Genomic DNA, 17,832 nt, shown 5'->3' with positions numbered 1-17,832 from the left:
ATGAGGGGGAAACAAAAATCTAAGTTCGTCTTTGGATATCCCACTGTCCGAAAATGCAGCTGACAGAAGTGCATATAGATCTTTATGGTACCGGTGGGTGGGATCGTCAGCCAGAACTTCGTAGAAGTTCACGACCTCTAATTGTCGAAGCGCTTCTGTGACGTAATCTTCTCTGTTCTGTATGACGATCCCACCCCCCTTATCTGCTTCCTTAATCACAAGAGTGGTGTCTTTGATTAGATTTCTTATGGCTCGTTTTTCCCATTTATTTAGATTACTTTTAGATTTTGTTTCTGACGAGCATATGTTTTGGAAATCTTCTAAGGTGGCCCTATAAAAAGTCTCCACTTGGCTACTTTTAAAACTGATCGGGAAGAAATCTGACTTGGATTTGCATATCTTTCTGTCGGTGTCGTATATCTTTTTAATCTTAATAGGGGACTGAGAATCATCCTGAAGTTCTTCTAATATTTTAAGAGTGGGATCATCTGTAGAGTCCAAAATAATGGGTATGGCATTAGGCTCAATGTTTATATTCGCCTTTTTTGCGAAAAATCTTTTCCTGCAGAGGGTCCTAATGAACCTATTCAGCTCTACATAGAGGTCGAACATATTGGGGGGTTCTGTTGGGGAGAATTTTAGCCCTTTGCATAAGAGTGATACCTCACTGTTTGTTAGAGGTTTAGAGGATAAATTATAGATACTCCTACTGTTATTTGCTATTTTTCTAGTTTTTAATCTCTTATATTTCTCTTTTTTGCCTCCCCGTCGTCCTCTATACTTTGATCTCTGCCTCTTTTTGGGGTATATGTTTGTTGTTTTCTCCCCCTTATTTGATCTCTGTATTGGTATTCTCGCTGATCTAAAAAAGAAGAAGAAGAGGAGGGGTCTCGTACAGGGTATTTTTCTTTTTGTTGAACCTGTTTTGGTCGGGCCCCTCTCTGTATGTATCCTTTGTTTTGAAGATGAGTAGGTATATTTCTACTCGGGGACTCTTCCTGATCCTGACTGGTTGAATTTCTGTTCATTTGGTTCCCCTTATTATATTCTATATTCCTTTTTTCTTTGTGTTTGAAACCTGAATTAGAATTTCTAAATTTGTCTCTATATGTTCTAGTTTCACCATTTTTAAAATCATCTATATCACGCTTGAATTTTTTGCATTTCATCTCAGTGATAGACATTTCAAATTTGATCACCCTCTCAGAGACTACGCGGTCTCTCTCCAAGTATTCTGCGGAGGTCTTATGATTGTCAAGTTTTTTCTTTAAAATGTCTATCTCTGATACCAAGGATTCCACTTTCTTATTTCTAAACCGAATGACTAATTCCATCAAGTGAACTGAGCATTTGTCTAAAATGCTTTCCCATTCATTTTGAAACTCAGGGATCTCTCCAAAGATTGAGGGCTTGAATAAGCGCAAACCCCTTGGAATTAATTTTTGATCAATATATTTTTGCAGGTTTACGCTGTCAAGCCAATGTTTGGTCTCAGCCTTTAGTAGATCCTCAAGTTTCAAAAAATCATTTTTCAACAGATCTTCTTTATCCACATTTGCTATACTTTTATCATGGTCCCATTTTGACATATACATTTGTCTCCGATTGTATCTATCATTAAAAGAGGAGAAGCAACTCATCTTAGCAGCCAGACGATAACTATGTGAGTGTGCAAAAAATAAATTACCAAGGTAATTTGTCCGGCGCTGTTAAGAGGGTATGCTTATCCTTTACAGCTGCTGTTTTAAAGGGATAGTTGGTCCCTGAGTGAATGATAGAAAGTAAGGTATATACAGCGCTAACAGAAAACTGGATATGGGAAAATAATCACAATTTATTAAAAAACATTGTTGCAACGATTAAATTCATATATAAAAGAAGGACATTATTTTGTCATTAAAAAATAAATAAATGAAGAAATATATATATAAAGGGCAGGCACAGCAATTTTTGTTTGATAAATTACCACACGAGGAGACCGAATAGATGTACTGGTATGAGTCCTTGGAATGGTGGCCACAGTCCTAGGGAGCAGTTTGCAGTGCTAGCAGGTAAGGTCCAAATGTAAGAGGCAGATCTTTCAGATGTTTGATCCGGACTGAGGTGCGTCCTGTTGGATTGTTGGATGGCAAGTGATAATAAATGGGGATAGTGGGATGAGGGGGAAACAAAAATCTAAGTTCGTCTTTGGATATCACACTGTCCGAAAATGCAGCTGACAGAAGTGCATATAGATCTTTATGGTACCGGTGGGTGGGATCGTCAGCCAGAACTTCGTAGAAGTTCACGTCCTCTAATTGTCGAAGCGCTTCTGTGACGTAATCTTCTCTGTTCTGTATGACGATCCCACCCCCCTTATCTGCTTCCTTAATCACAAGAGTGGTGTCTTTGATTAGATTTCTTATGGCTCGTTTTTCCCATTTATTTAGATTACTTTTAGATTTTGTTTCTGACGAGCATATGTTTTGGAAATCTTCTAAGGTGGCCCTATAAAAAGTCTCCACTTGGCTACTTTTAAAACTGATCGGGAAGAAATCTGACTTGGATTTGCATATCTTTCTGTCGGTGTCGTATATCTTTTTAATCTTAATAGGGGACTGAGAATCATCCTGAAGTTCTTCTAATATTTTAAGAGTGGGATCATCTGTAGAGTCCAAAATAATGGGTATGGCATTAGGCTCAATGTTTATATTCGCCTTTTTTGCGAAAAATCTTTTCCTGCAGAGGGTCCTAATGAACCTATTCAGCTCTACATAGGTTTTGTTTTTTGATTTATTGAGATATCTAAAATCGATCTCAGCTGTTTTCAATGGGCAATTAGCACAGCCTTTAAAAAGGGCATCCACACAGAGGGCACATACACCTTGAAAAAGCTGTGAATACAGCGAAACGCGTTGGTTCTGAGGAGCCGTATATTACTGGAACCACTCTTGGAACTTGGAAATCAGCCTAGAAGTCCACCAGCTAATTGGGAAAAATAGCGGATGTCCACGAGGCGCAGAAAGATCCACCAATCCAACAGGACGCACCTCAGTCCGGATCAAACATCTGAAAGATCTGCCTCTTACATTTGGACCTTACCTGCTAGCACTGCAAACTGCTCCCTAGGACTGTGGCCACCATTCCAAGGACTCATACCAGTACATCTATTCGGTCTCCTCGTGTGGTAATTTATCAAACAAAAATTGCTGTGCCTGCCCTTTATATATATATTTCTTCATTTATTTATTTTTTAATGACAAAATAATGTCCTTCTTTTATATATGAATTTAATCGTTGCAACAATGTTTTTTAATAAATTGTGATTATTTTCCCATATCCAGTTTTCTGTTAGCGCTGTATATACCTTACTTTCTATCATTCACTCAGGGACCAACTATCCCTTTAAAACAGCAGCTGTAAAGGATAAGCATACCCTCTTAACAGCGCCGGACAAATTACCTTGGTAATTTATTTTTTGCACAGTGGAAAAGATGCCCAATAAATGCTACCTCAAAGCTGATTGGTTGCCATGAGCAACTTCTCCACTGGCTCATTTCTCTACTCTTTTTTCACATCTACATCTTTCCCCAAAACTCTTAAACCTTTGAAAGCCTCTTGCCTATTTTTTTTTTTACATGTTCGCAAATAATTCTCCTAAAGAGGTTACGCAGTTCATAAACTATACAGTATAAGTAAGCAGCTTCTAAGTCATTTAACAACTCACTACAGCACTCTTTATTCTCAGAAGTTACATACTTCCTGATTTTAATTAAAACTTCCTCATTATGTTCCACATTTACTGCTTCTACCTCATAGAGATAATAAATGTATGGCCTTGCCAGAGACATACAGTACAAAAAAGAGAAGCGTTGTCAATGACTCACCATAACTGTTTACCCAATATAAAGTATATGCAAAACATATTCCAGTTGTTAAAAATACTTAAATGACTCGTCTTTATCTGTGGAGTTCAGTCATTTGTTTAAAGTACAGTATGAAATAATTTAAAAGTATATTTCATGCCATTTTGTGTAAAATGTTAAATCTACATATATTTTCCTTGGATGACAAAAATACATCCTCATGTTAGCGTGCATGTACACATAGGCACTAATGTGCATAGTGCTCGCCACTATCACTCTCCTCCGCTAAAGAAAGAAGTGTTGTTGCCCATTGGGTCCACCTGGACCTTCAGTCCCAGCATGATGGTTAATTTTCAAATGCCAGTTTGCCGTTTGCTTTGTTGGTTATAGCTGTCTGGAGGCTTCCACTTATGGTTAGGCTGTTTGGTGGCAGTGGCTGTCAGTTAGGTGGTTTTGTTCATGCCTTAACCAGCCTTGTCATGACAACATTGGTGATAGAAAACTAGGATAGCGGGCAGTGTCACTGAAAAGTAAATATTAATTTTAATGAGTGTGAAGTGCTGAGGCTTAATGGACTTGACTAGTACCAGGAAGTACTCTGAGGGGTGCACAGGCTTAATCTTATGTCCTGGTATTCCTAGGTTAACAGGCAGGTTGAGCTGGAAAGCAACTACTGCACAGATTCAACATTGCCGAAATGCCCAGCCAGGGGCTGCAATGCTAAGCTACGGTCACTTTGTCTGAACTAGATAGGAGGAAAAAACCTCCAGTGTAACAGCCACAGGTAACCTCCACTTGCACTCTTGCTGTCCATGGTGCCCCTTACACTGATTGCAGCTGCCCCAAGCAATGTCTCCCCATCTCTACACTGGCTGCCACAGGCATCTCTACCTCCATTCTGTGTGGTCCAAGTAACGACACCCATGCCACATCTATAGCAGCCCCCGAAACTCCTCCTTCCCCTTGCATTACCCATTGTCCCTCTCTCAGTCTTTATGTTACCCATGCTATACTTATGTGCCTGGAGGTAGAGCTGGGACTCGGTATCACAGGTGGTGAAGCTAATAAAAAGATCCAGGCAATACCACGGTGCACCTCAGCTAATTCTTGCAAAAAAGTTATTGAAGACATTTGTTTCCAAATAAATTCTAATTCCACAATAGAGGCATGGCACCATCTTACGCAGTATACCATCCACCCATGACAAACAAAAAATAACAGACCAGAACCATAAGCAAGCTAACCTCATCATAACTATAATTCGAGATCATTAATATCACCCCATAACTGAAACAAAGACTATCTATACTGAATCCAAAAAGCTCTGAACATAGGCATAATGCAATCCAATCTTAAAGTAACAACAAAAAATGAAAGCTGTCATTATCGATACCAAGCATTCCAATTTGAACCTGGAACATTTCCAACTCGCAATTAAGCTTTAACTAACAGAAAACATCCATCCATCAGCCATAACATTAACATTAAAACTGCCTGCCTAATATTGTGTAAACCACCCTTGTACCACAAAAACAGCTCTGACCGAACAAATAATGGACTCCGAGTTTGGCGGGAAAAGCCGGGCTCGGATCTGGCCTCGGGACGTGATGTTCAGTTCTTAGGGAGCCGAACCTTCTCATCCCTAGTTTTGTCTATACAATATCACTGTATTTTCAACTGTATTTGGCCTTTTAAACAAATAGTGACTAAATCAAGAAATACTCATCCATACACACACACACACACACACACACACACACATTAAAAAATCCTGGATCACTGTTTTGAATTTGTCATGCCATTCAGTTTCACTGTACATTACACAGCAGTCCTTACAATAGCCAACCTTGTAATCTAAATGGTAGTCTTAAACATTTTATTATATTCAGAATTGTGCATACATATGTAATCATGTGTAATTAATCGGAAGGCTGCACTGATATTGTTGCATACTCACTTCAGAGTATCAGATTCTGACTCAATCTGCGGATCCTTTAGAGAGCAAAGTGAAACTGCTTTTGAAGAGTCTGTTTCACACTTTGACCTCCAATAAGCCTGTACTGATTTCTGGTATAGGAAGTTACAAGATCTGTGCCTTTCAGTTGTCGCATATGATCACGGAGCATTAAAGGAATGAAAGAGTGTCTGACTATTGAAGATTTGCATTGCAGACTTAGGAACATACAAGCATAGAATAATAACTGCAAAATTACTGTGCAATGTTACATTTATTCCTTGTCCTGTACATTTTTTAAGATTCTTAATTCACTGAGATTACCAGTTTTAAACTGTTAATCTTCATTTTTGTTTGATTACCTTTTGGCTCACAGACAATGTGGAATAATTTACGATCAATACTTACAGTGGAACCTGTAGTTTTCCTATTTATGACCGCAATATTTCTGCAAACTCCAGCCTATCAACAGCTGATATTAAATAAGGTAAGAGGAGACTGTTTTCATGTGTAACTTCGATTTTTCACATAAGTGTCGTGCACATATTACTGAGAACTCTGATAAGTATATATTTCACTTTATGTAGATTTTATTTAGCTACTTCATGGGTGGGAGATGGATAAAACTACATTGTTTACGGATACTTAGAATGCGCCTTAAAGAGAAATAGGCTGTGTTGTGTTTTCAAATATGAATATAGTATTAGAATGTTAGAACCCATCCTGGGAATTGCACTATTAACTGTGTTTTGACCTATTAGCGTTTATAACATGTGAAATGATCAGAACATTAAAACCAGGTGGTTGGATTTGCATTTTTTTTAAAAAAAGAAAACAAGCAAACTCACACGGATCTAGCCACTGGCTTTATCCCACAGGTCTTGCAGATTTCTGGATGCTCAAGGTTAATTGTGATATTTTTTCTGTTTCCACTGAATTTAATGACCAGACTCTTTCCATTTTAAAATTACCCACTTCATTAATTTAATTTCACTAAAATAGTACCGTGTTAAGCCTCATTATGTCTAATTGCAAGCTGACATTGGGTCTTGTTTTAGTAGATGTGGCACATTTGTGTGTTTACATTGTTGAAGTGTAGCGAAAGTTTCCTTTCCTGCAGTTGAAAGGTGCATCCCTTTATAAGATGTCACTGTAACTATGAACATGTGGTGTTCCATTCTACACTTCGCAATCAGTGTACTCAATCCAACCAAAATCTTAACATTGGCTGGAAGATTTGTACCCAGTAGATGATGCTATCCATGTGTGATATCAGAAGATGAGGTACATTTATATAAACTGGATGCAGTCAATTTACCTACAATCAAAATCCCAACTGTCAAAATATCACCATTGACCGATGGTTAAAATACCATCATGTAAAATGTCGACAAGGTCAAAATACCAACATGGTAAAAATACCAATATTTAAAATGTCAACAGGTCAAAAAGTTGACATGAGTTTTTCATGATATTTTTGTTAAAACTGACTTGTTCATACTTTACCATCCCAGTGGACCTGGAGGGGGAATATAATAGTGTGCCTGAAGCATGGCGAGTGCAGTGAGCTATGCGAGAGGACGCGGTACACTTATATGGTGTCCATGTAGACCTATGTTGACATACACACCAAAAAAATTGAAAAACTTAAGTCGACTTTTTGACCTGTCGACATTTAAAATGTGAGTATTTTGACCTTGTCGGTATTTTGACATCGGTCAATTGTTGACGGCATCTTGACCTTTGGGATTTTGATTGTAGGTATGTTATACTAAACCCATAGAAACAGCATCTGTGCTGTGTCTTTGCAATTTTGGATAATATAGGACCCATAATATTTTCCATCATTGTGCTGCATAATTATTGGAAATGTAACACCACCTGCCAACAAAAAGGAAGAAAAAAATCTTAGAGCTTTATTGAAATGGATGAGTAGGGAGATGGATGGAAGAGCGTAGACTACTCAGATAATCATAGCTGTAAATTTCACAACGTGAAACACAGCTTTTATTATATTACATTTTCACAGTAAGACAGTAGAAAGATTAATTAGAACAAATTGCAAATTATATTATAAATTAAAGGAAAAAAGAAAGTTTGGCAATTCATAAATATGCTTTGAATATCTTATTAGAGATGATAATTTGATGTGTAAATTGTAGCATTATGCAATGAAGTCCCATCTCTGCTATACACGTGTTCTTTATGCTATGAATATAATATTGAATAATATAGTTGTAAAATTAGGAAGTGCTAGATTAAGGTCCACATTGGCCGGTAGCTGAAATTTATGAAGGGCCTATTGTTGCCGCGCAGTTGGTGTGATTAGCGCCACAGATAATTTCTCGCTGTGTGGGCATAGGGGTGTTGTGGCATACTACTGTACATCACTACTTCACTTCACTATATCACTACTACACTACATCTTCACACTATGGGGCATATTTATCATAATCCACATCTGAGATGCAGATGTGGTACATTTGGCCAAAATCACAGTGTGATAATTGAATACATTGCAGGGATGTATCCGTTATCGCAAACAGGGACAGAGACTGCGAGAAAGCTCTGTCCCTGCAAATCCTGTTACCACAATTCTCATGGTATTTTTCTTAAAAATACCCTGAAACACAAGTGGTGAGAGGGGCGGAAGCACAGGTGCTGAAGGGAGAAGGGACACAAGTGGGAAGGGAGGCCGAGAGATACATGGAGAGAGAGGCAGAGGCACAGGTGTGAAAGGGGCTATGACACAAGTGGGGAATGAGGCACAGGTGACACACAAGGAGTGAAGGTGGCAGATACACAAGTGAAGAGGGAGGTGGAAGCACAAGTAGAGATAAGGCAGAGACGCAGGTTGGAGAAGGGCGGAAGCACAGGTGGTGAAGGGGCAGACACAGACGGAGAGGCTGGGAGAAGCAGTTGGAGTAGGGGGCATAGATACAGGTTGGGGGGGGTCAGAGGCACGGGTGTGGAGGGAGCTGAGACACAGCTGGGTAGGGGCATAGGCGCGGGTGGGGCAGAGGCGTGGGTGTGGAGGGAGCTGAGACTCTGGTGGGGAGGAGGCAGAGACACAGGTGTGTAGGGAGCTGAGTTGTGTGCAGCCGTGAATGAGCCGCATCCTCCCACACTGACAGCTCTGTGGAACTGTTATCCTAACAGTCTGCCCCTGCCACAGGTCCTGTGGTCACACAGAGGGCTTCTATGTGGTTGGGGAGGTGAGGTTGGGAGCAGTAAGAAGTGTGAGGCTCAGCACCAATGTCATCAGTGTGTTAAAAAAAACTTATTGCACACATTCCTGTTGTCTCTCTCAGCCCCTTGGCCAAGCTCCAATCCTTGCAGAAACGAATCAACGTAATTGGATTCGGAAAGTAATAGCACACTTCTGTCAGATGCATTGAAAGCCCTTTTTTTGCTGCACATACATTATGACGTGCGCTAGGATCATAGGCAATATGGGGGTGATATAAAGACATACATGCTAATTTATCACCCATGCAAATATCATATACATCTCCTATATGTGCTGTACACATTGGCTTTGTTGTACTGTATTTGTTTGCACTATGGGGCAGCACGGATGGTGTAATGGTTAACATTACTGCCGTACATCACTGATGTCATGGGTTCAGTTATCACCATGGCCCTGTGTGTAGGTTGTATATTCTCCCCATGCTTGAATGCGTTTCCTCTGGGTACTCTGGGTTACTTTCACAATCCAAAAATATACTGGTAGGGTAATTGGCTCCCAACAATTAAAAAAGAAATAAAATAAATAACACTAGTGTGTGCGTATAAAATGCTGTATAGTCCATGCATCTCCATTATGCACAGTGGGGCTTGGGGGAACCAGTGTAGCAGTGTAGGATGGGACCAAATGGATAATATATATATATATATATATATATATATATATATATATATATATATATATTTATTAGTGATGTGCACCGGACATTTTTCGGGTTTTGTGTTTTGGTTTTGGATTCGGTTCCACAGCCGTGTTTTGGATTCGGACGCATTTTGGCAAAACCTCCCTGAAATTTTTTTGTCTGATTCGGGTGTGTTTTGGATTCGGGTGTTTTTTTACAAAAAACCCTCAAAAACAGCTTAAATCATAGAATGTGGGGGTAATTTTGATCCCATAGTATTATTAACCTCAATAACCATAATTTCCACTCATTTCCAGTCTATTCTGAACACCTCACACCTCACAATATTATTTTTAGTCCTAAAATTTGCACCGAGGTCGCTGAATGACTAAGCTAAGCGACACAAGTGGCCGACACAAACACCTGGCCCATCTAGGAGTGTCACTGCAGTGTCGGACAGGATGGCAGATTTAAAAAATAGTCCCCAAACAGCACATGATGCAAAGAAAAAAAGAGGTGCACCAAGGTCGCTGGATGGTTAAGCTAAGCGACCCAAGTGGCCGACACAAACAACTGGCCCATGTAGGAGTGGCACTGCAGTGTCAGACAGGATGGCAGATTTAAAAAATAGTCCCCAAACAGCACATGATGCAAAGATAAATTAAAGAAAAAAGAGGTGCAAGATGGAATTGTCCTTGGGCCCTCCCACCCTCCCTTATGTTGTATAAACAGGAAATGCACACTTTAACAAACCCATCATTTCAACGACAGGGTCTGCCACACGACTGTGACTGAAATGACTGGTTGGTTTGGGCCCCCACCAAAAAAAGAAGCAATCAATCTCTCCTTGCACAAACTGGCTCTACAGAGGCAAGATGTCCACCTCCTCCTCATCGTCCGATTCCTCACCCCTTTCACTGTGTACATCCCCCTCCTCACAGATTATTAATTCGTCCCCACTGGAATCCACCATCTCAGGTCCCTGTGTACTTTCTGGAGGCAATTGATGGTGAATGTCTCCACGGAGAATTGATTATAATTCATTTTGATGAACATCATCTTCTCCACATTTTCTGGAAGTAACCTCGTACGCCGATTGCTGACAGGGAGAGTGGCTGCACTAAACACTCTTTCGGAGTACACACTGGAGGGGGGGGGCAACTTAGGTAAAATAAAGCCAGTTTGTGCAAGGGCCTCCAAATTGCCTCTTTTTCCTGCCAGTATACGTACGGACTGTCTGACGTGCCTACTTGGATGTGGTCACTCATATAATCCTCCACCATTCTTTCAATGGTGACAGAATCATATGCAGTGACAGTAGACAACATGTCAGTAATCGTTGGCAGGTCCTTCAGTCCGGACCAGATGTCAGCACTCGCTCCAGACTGCCCTGCATCACCGCCAGTGGGTTGGCTTGGAATTCTTAGCCTTTTCCTCGCAGCCCCAGTTGCGGGAGAATGTGAAGGAGGAGCTGTTAATGGGTCACGTTCCGCTTGACCTGACAATTTTCTCACCAGCAGGTCTTTGAACCTCTGCAGACTTGTGTCTGCCGGAAAGAGAGATCCAACGTAGGTTTTAAATCTAGGATCGAGCACGGTGGCCAAAATGTAGTGCTCTGATTTCAACAGACTGACAACCCATGAATCCTGGTTAAGCGAATTAAGGGCTCCATCCACAAGTCCCACATGCCTAGCGGAATCGCTCTGTTTTAGCTCCTCCTTCAATCTCTCCAGCTGCTTCTGCAAAATCCTGATGAGGGGAAAGATCTCACACAGGCTGGCAGTGTCTGAACTGACTTCACGTGTGGCAAGTTCAAAGGGTTGCAGAACCTTGCACAACATTGAAATCCTTCTCCACTGCGCTTGAGTCAGGTGCATTCCCCCTCCTTTGCCTATATTGTTAGTAGCTGTATAGGCTTGAATGGCCTTTTGCTGCTCCTCCATCCTCTGAAGCATATAGAGGGTTGAATTCCACCTCGTTACCACCTCTTGCTTCAGATGATGGCGGGGTAGGTTCAGGAGTGTTTGCTGGTGCTCCAGTCTTTGGCACGCGGTGGCTGAATGCCGAAAGTGTCCCGAAATTCTTCGGGCCACCGACAGCATCTCTTGCACGCCCCTGTCGTTTTTTAAATAATTCTGCACCACCAAATTCAATGTATGTGCAAAACATGGGACATGCTGGTATTTGCCCACATGTAATGCACGCACAATATTGGTGGCATTGTCCGATGTCACAAATCCCCAGGAGAGTCCAATTGGGGTAAGCCATTCTGCGATGATGTTCCTCAGTTTCCGTAAGAGGTTGTCAGCTGTGTGCCTCTTCTGGAAAGCGGTGATACAAAGCATAGCCTGCCTAGGAATGAGTTGGCATTTGCGAGATGCTGCTACTGGTGCCGCCGCTGCTGTTCTTGCTGCGGGAGGCAATACATCTACCCAGTGGGCTGTCAGTCATATAGTCCTTAGTCTCCCTGCTCCACTTGTCCACATGTCAGTGGTTAAGTGGACATTGGGTACAACTGCATTTTTTAGGACACTGGTGACTCTTTTTCTGAGGTCTGTGTACATTCTCGGTATCGCCTGCCTAGAGAAATGGAACCTAGATGGTATTTGGTACCGGGGACACAGTACCTCAAGCAAATCTCTAGTTTCCTGTGAATTAACGGTGGATACCGGAAACACATTTAATACCGCCCAGGCTGCCAAGGCCTGAGTTATCCGCTTTGCAGCAGGATGACTGCTGTGATATTTCATCTTCCTCGCAAAGGACTGTTGGACAGTCAATTGCTTACTGGAAGTAGTACAAGTGGTCTTCCGACTTCGCCTCTGGAATGACTATCGACTCACAGCAGCAGCGCCAGCAGCAGTAGGCGTTACACTCAAGGATGCATCGGAGGAATCCCAGGCAGGAGTGGACTCATCAGACTTGCCAGTGACATGGCCTGCAGGACTATTGGCGTTCCTGTCTAAGGAGGAAATTGACACTGAGGGAGTTGGTGGTGTGGTTTGCAGGAGCTTGGTTACAAGAGGAAGGGATTTAGTAGCCAGTGGACTGCTTCTGCTGTCAACCAAAGTTTTTGAACTTGTCAATGACTTCTGATGAATGCGCTCCAGGTGACGTATAAGGGAGGATGTTCCTAGGTGGTTAACGTCCTTACCCCTACTTATTACAGCTTGACCAAGGCAACACACGGCTTGAGAAATGTTGTCCGCATTCCTGTTAAAATAATTTCACACCGACGAGGTGAATTTTTTTTTGTAATTTGACCAGGCATGTCAATGGCCATATTCGTCCCACGGACAACAGGTGTCTCCCCGGGTGCCTGACTTAAACAAACCACCTCACCATCAGAATCGTCCTTGTCAATTTCCTCCTCAGCACTAGCAACACCCATATCCTCATCCTGGTGTACTTCAACAGTGACATCTTCAATTTGACTATCAGGAACTGGACTGCAGGTGCTCCTTCCAGCACTTGCAGGGGGCGTGCAAATGGTGGAAGGCGCCACCTCTTCCCGTCCAGTGTTGGGAATGTCAGGCATCGCAACCGACACAATTGGACTCTCCTTGGGGATTTGTGATTTAGAAGAACGCACAGTTCTTTGCTGTGCTTTTGCCAGCTTAAGTCTTTTCATTTTTCTAGTGGGAGGATGAGTGCTTCCATCCTCATGTGAAGCTGACCCACTAGTCATGAGGAACATAGGAGAGGGCCTTAGCCGTTCCTTGCCACTCCGTGTCGTAAATGGCATATTGGCAAGTTTACGCTTCTCCTCAGACGCTTTTAATTTAGATTTTTGGGTCATTTTACTGAACTTTTGTTTTTTGGATTTTACATGCTCTCTACTATGACATTGGGCATCGGCCTTGGCCGACGACGTTGATGGCATTTCATCGTCTCAGCCATGACTAGTAGTGACAGCAGCTTCAGCACGAGGTGGAAGTGGATCTTTCCCTATTTTACCCTCCACATGTGTGGAATTATATGCCAGTAATATATCAATAGCAATGGCCTACTGTACCGTACTGCTATATATTATATACTGGTGGTCAGCAAAATTATGCACTGTCCTCCTACTACTGCCACAACAACTAAAATGCACCACAGGTATGGATGGATAGTTTACTTGACGACACAGAGGTAGGTAGAGCAGTGGACTACTGTACCGTACTACTATATATTATATACTGGTGGTCAGCAAAATTATGCACTGTCCTCCTACTACTGCGCACAACAACTAAAATGCACCACAGGTATGGATGGATAGTATACTGGACGACACAGAGGTAGGTAGAGCAGTGGACTACTGTACCGTACTGCTATATATTATATACTGGTGGTCAGCAAAATTATGCACTGTCCTCCTACTACTGCCACAACAACTAAAATGCACCACAGGTATGGATGGATAGTTTACTTGACGACACAGAGGTAGGTAGAGCAGTGGACTACTGTACCGTACTGATATAATACTGGTGGTCACTGGTCAGCAAAATTCTGCACTGTCCTCCTACTATATACTACAATGCAGCACAGATATGGAGCGTTTTTCTGGCAGAGAACTTAGATATTTTCAGCAGACTGAGCACAGATATTTGCAGCACACTGAGCACAGATATTTGCAGCACACTGAACACAACTGAGAGAACGCTGCACACGTCCTCTCCCTATCATCTCCAATGCACAAGTGAAAATGGCGGCGACGCGTGGTTCCTTATATAGAATACAAATCTCGCGAGAATCCGACAGCGGGATGATGACGTTCGGGAGCTAGGCGGGAGTATCCGAGTCTGCCTCGGACCAGTGTAAAATGGGTGAAGTTCAGGGGGGTTCGGATTCCAAGGAACCGAACCCGCTCATCTCTAATAAATATATATATATATATATATATATATATATATATATATAGCAAATAGTAAGGGCGGCACTCAGTCCAGACTTCTTTACTTGATAAAGATTAACTTTATTAGGCCAACATGTTTCGAGGAATACTCCCCGTCCTCAGGGCCAGACAACCCACTAACAACATAAAACAAGACTTATATAGCAAAAGACAAGACACACACTAATGCTGATCGTACTCACCTGCTCCACGGCGCCGCCGCCCGCCAGCTCGTCCGGCCGCACTCCTGCGTCGCCATCCGATGACGTCACGGCGCGCCGCGTCACAGGCAGAGTACCCATAGCAACCGGGCGATGCTCCGCTCGGTCACCTACAGGGAGGCAATAAAAACAAATATAACATACATACATATAAAATATACTGGTAAAAACAAAAGTGTACAAATCAATCCTGGGCAATACATATAATGATGGACTGAATCGCTGCACATACTAGATTAATGCATACTGTTCTGGTATAAATAGACATAATCAGAAAACCAATCATAGAATAATATAATAAAGAGTATTATATAAACAAGAAAACACCAGAGAAATGCATTCAAATCTAGTATGATTAGGCATAGCTATAACAATAATACCTGAAGCTGGGCTAGGAAATCAATTGAATTACAGATTAATTAGAGGTATTCAGAGGAAACACTGCAAACCCAGATTCTCGTTGAGCCCACCTGGTGACAGTGTACCCAATTTAAAGATCCACCTAGACTCTTTTTGTAACAATAGTCTGTCTCTATTCCCACCCCTAATCATACGGGGAACATGATCTATCAAGATGGCTCTAATACTGGCTATCCTATGTCCCTGAAGTACACAATGGCGAGCAAACGGTTGCTCGCTGTCCTTATTTTCAAAGGCCTTTTTTATGGCACTTCTATGAAGAGCCATCCTCTCACGGAACTGCCGAATGGTCTTGCCAACATAGGCAAGGCCACAAGGACACGTGAGGAGGTACACCACATGAGTAGTGGTGCATGTTAAACGGTGTTTGATGGGAATTTTGCGACCCGTGGAAGGATGATTAAATGAAGTGCCTACCATTAGTGTATTACATGTGGCGCATCCCAAACAGCGATAACAACCATCCTTAGCTCGCAGAAAGTGAGATTCTCTGTTGGTGGCCAACTCAGTGATGTCTAATTTGACTATGCGGTCACCTATGTTCCTACCTCTGGTATGGCTCGGTAATAACGCCGTGTTCTGCATGGAGGACATGGCCCCATCAGTTTGTATTATGGGCCACATTTGTTTGGCTTTTCTTACTATTTGTCTGCTCTTGGTGGTATGCTTGTTAACCCAAGGGAACACTTCTCTGCTACGTTGTATACGTGCTTGGCTGGACTGCAGAGCCTGCTGTCTATTCATATCTAGGACACGTTGTTTAGAGACCTCCAAGTCCCCCATGGGATAACCCCTTTCCAAAAATCTGTGTTTCATTGTGTCTAGTGCCCTGCCTGTCTCTTCTGGATCAGATGTAATTCTCCGTACCCTCAGAAATTGGGAGTACGGTAGTCCCTTCAATAAGGGAGCTGGGTGGAAACTCTGATACTTAAGTACAGTATTCCTATCGGTAGATTTGACATACAACGAAGTGTCAAGCCTACCATTCTTATAGGAAATGGTCACATCCAGATAATTGATGGCCTCTTTGTGTGTGACATAAGTAAACTGTACTGGATGGCTGGTCATGTTGTGATTATCCAAGAGGGAAATTAAGTTTTCCTTTGGGCCCTGCCATAGAATGAGTAAATCATCTATGTAGCGCCTGTAATAAAAGACCTGCGTGGATACCTCAGGGACTAGGGGAAACAACTGGCATTCTAATTGGTACATAAAGGCATTTGCGTACGATGTGGCCACAGCCGACCCCATCGCACATCCAGCCAACTGCAACCAGAATTTACCATTAAAGACAAAATAATTTCTATTGAGAACTTTGTCCAAAAGGGACAGAAAGAATCCAACCTCGGGCCCTTTGTAAATAGGATTGTTTTCAATCAATGACCTCACTGCCTCCATACCTGCACTGTGTGGAATGCAAGTATAGAGGCTAGTGACATCAGCACTACATAAGGTCAGTTCCTCAGGTATGGGGCTCAAACCCTGTAACTCAAGGAGTAGCGCTGTGGTATCCTTAAGATAGGACGGTATCTGTTGTACACAGGGGTTAAGGTATGCATCCAGATAAATGGAAATAGGATGGTATAGGGAACCTCTGGCTGATACAATAGGCCGGCCAGGGGGATCTAGTACGGACTTATGGACTTTGGGGACCGTGTAAAACAGTGGTGCAATAGGAAAGTCAACCGTGAGTGCTTTATGGGCTTGGACTGTAATAGTCCCCTGTTCCACAGCCACTTTCAGCAGGGAATCCAGTTCCTTCTTATATTCCACGGTAGGATCTTTAGTCAGTTTTTTGTAGACAGCTGCATTATTCAATTGCCGTTCGCTTTCCTTAATGTAGTCACTCAGGTCCTGCACTACAGTGCAGGACCTGAGTGACTACATTAAGGAAAGCGAACGGCAATTGAATAATGCAGCTGTCTACAAAAAACTGACTAAAGATCCTACCGTGGAATATAAGAAGGAACTGGATTCCCTGCTGAAAGTGGCTGTGGAACAGGGGACTATTACAGTCCAAGCCCATAAAGCACTCACGGTTGACTTTCCTATTGCACCACTGTTTTACACGGTCCCCAAAGTCCATAAGTCCGTACTAGATCCCCCTGGCCGGCCTATTGTATCAGCCAGAGGTTCCCTATACCATCCTATTTCCATTTATCTGGATGCATACCTTAACCCCTGTGTACAACAGATACCGTCCTATCTTAAGGATACCACAGCGCTACTCCTTGAGTTACAGGGTTTGAGCCCCATACCTGAGGAACTGACCTTATGTAGTGCTGATGTCACTAGCCTCTATACTTGCATTCCACACAGTGCAGGTATGGAGGCAGTGAGGTCATTGATTGAAAACAATCCTATTTACAAAGGGCCCGAGGTTGGATTCTTTCTGTCCCTTTTGGACAAAGTTCTCAATAGAAATTATTTTGTCTTTAATGGTAAATTCTGGTTGCAGTTGGCTGGATGTGCGATGGGGTCGGCTGTGGCCCCATCGTACGCAAATGCCTTTATGTACCAATTAGAATGCCAGTTGTTTCCCCTAGTCCCTGAGGTATCCACGCAGGTCTTTTATTACAGGCGCTACATAGATGATTTACTCATTCTATGGCAGGGCCCAAAGGAAAACTTAATTTCCCTCTTGGAT

The 17,832-nt window shown here is 42.3% G+C and overlaps 1 protein-coding gene across 1 annotated transcript in view; it reads left to right on the top strand.

The window, feature by feature from the left end:
- LOC134910984 (proton-coupled folate transporter-like) overlaps nt 1-17,832 on the top strand; it is a 668,553-nt gene that overhangs the window by 7,025 nt on the left and 643,696 nt on the right. Inside the window, exon 3 of the mRNA XM_063919378.1 lies at nt 6,176-6,286. Coding sequence (XP_063775448.1) covers nt 6,176-6,286 — 111 coding nt within the window. The remainder of the gene's footprint in view (nt 1-6,175; nt 6,287-17,832) is intronic.

The sequence above is a fragment of the Pseudophryne corroboree genome, chromosome 4, assembly GCF_028390025.1.
Source record: "Pseudophryne corroboree isolate aPseCor3 chromosome 4, aPseCor3.hap2, whole genome shotgun sequence".
NCBI lineage: Eukaryota > Metazoa > Chordata > Amphibia > Anura > Myobatrachidae > Pseudophryne > Pseudophryne corroboree.
The sequence above is the reverse complement of the archived record's forward strand: the minus strand, read 5'-3'. Positions and strand labels throughout refer to the sequence as shown.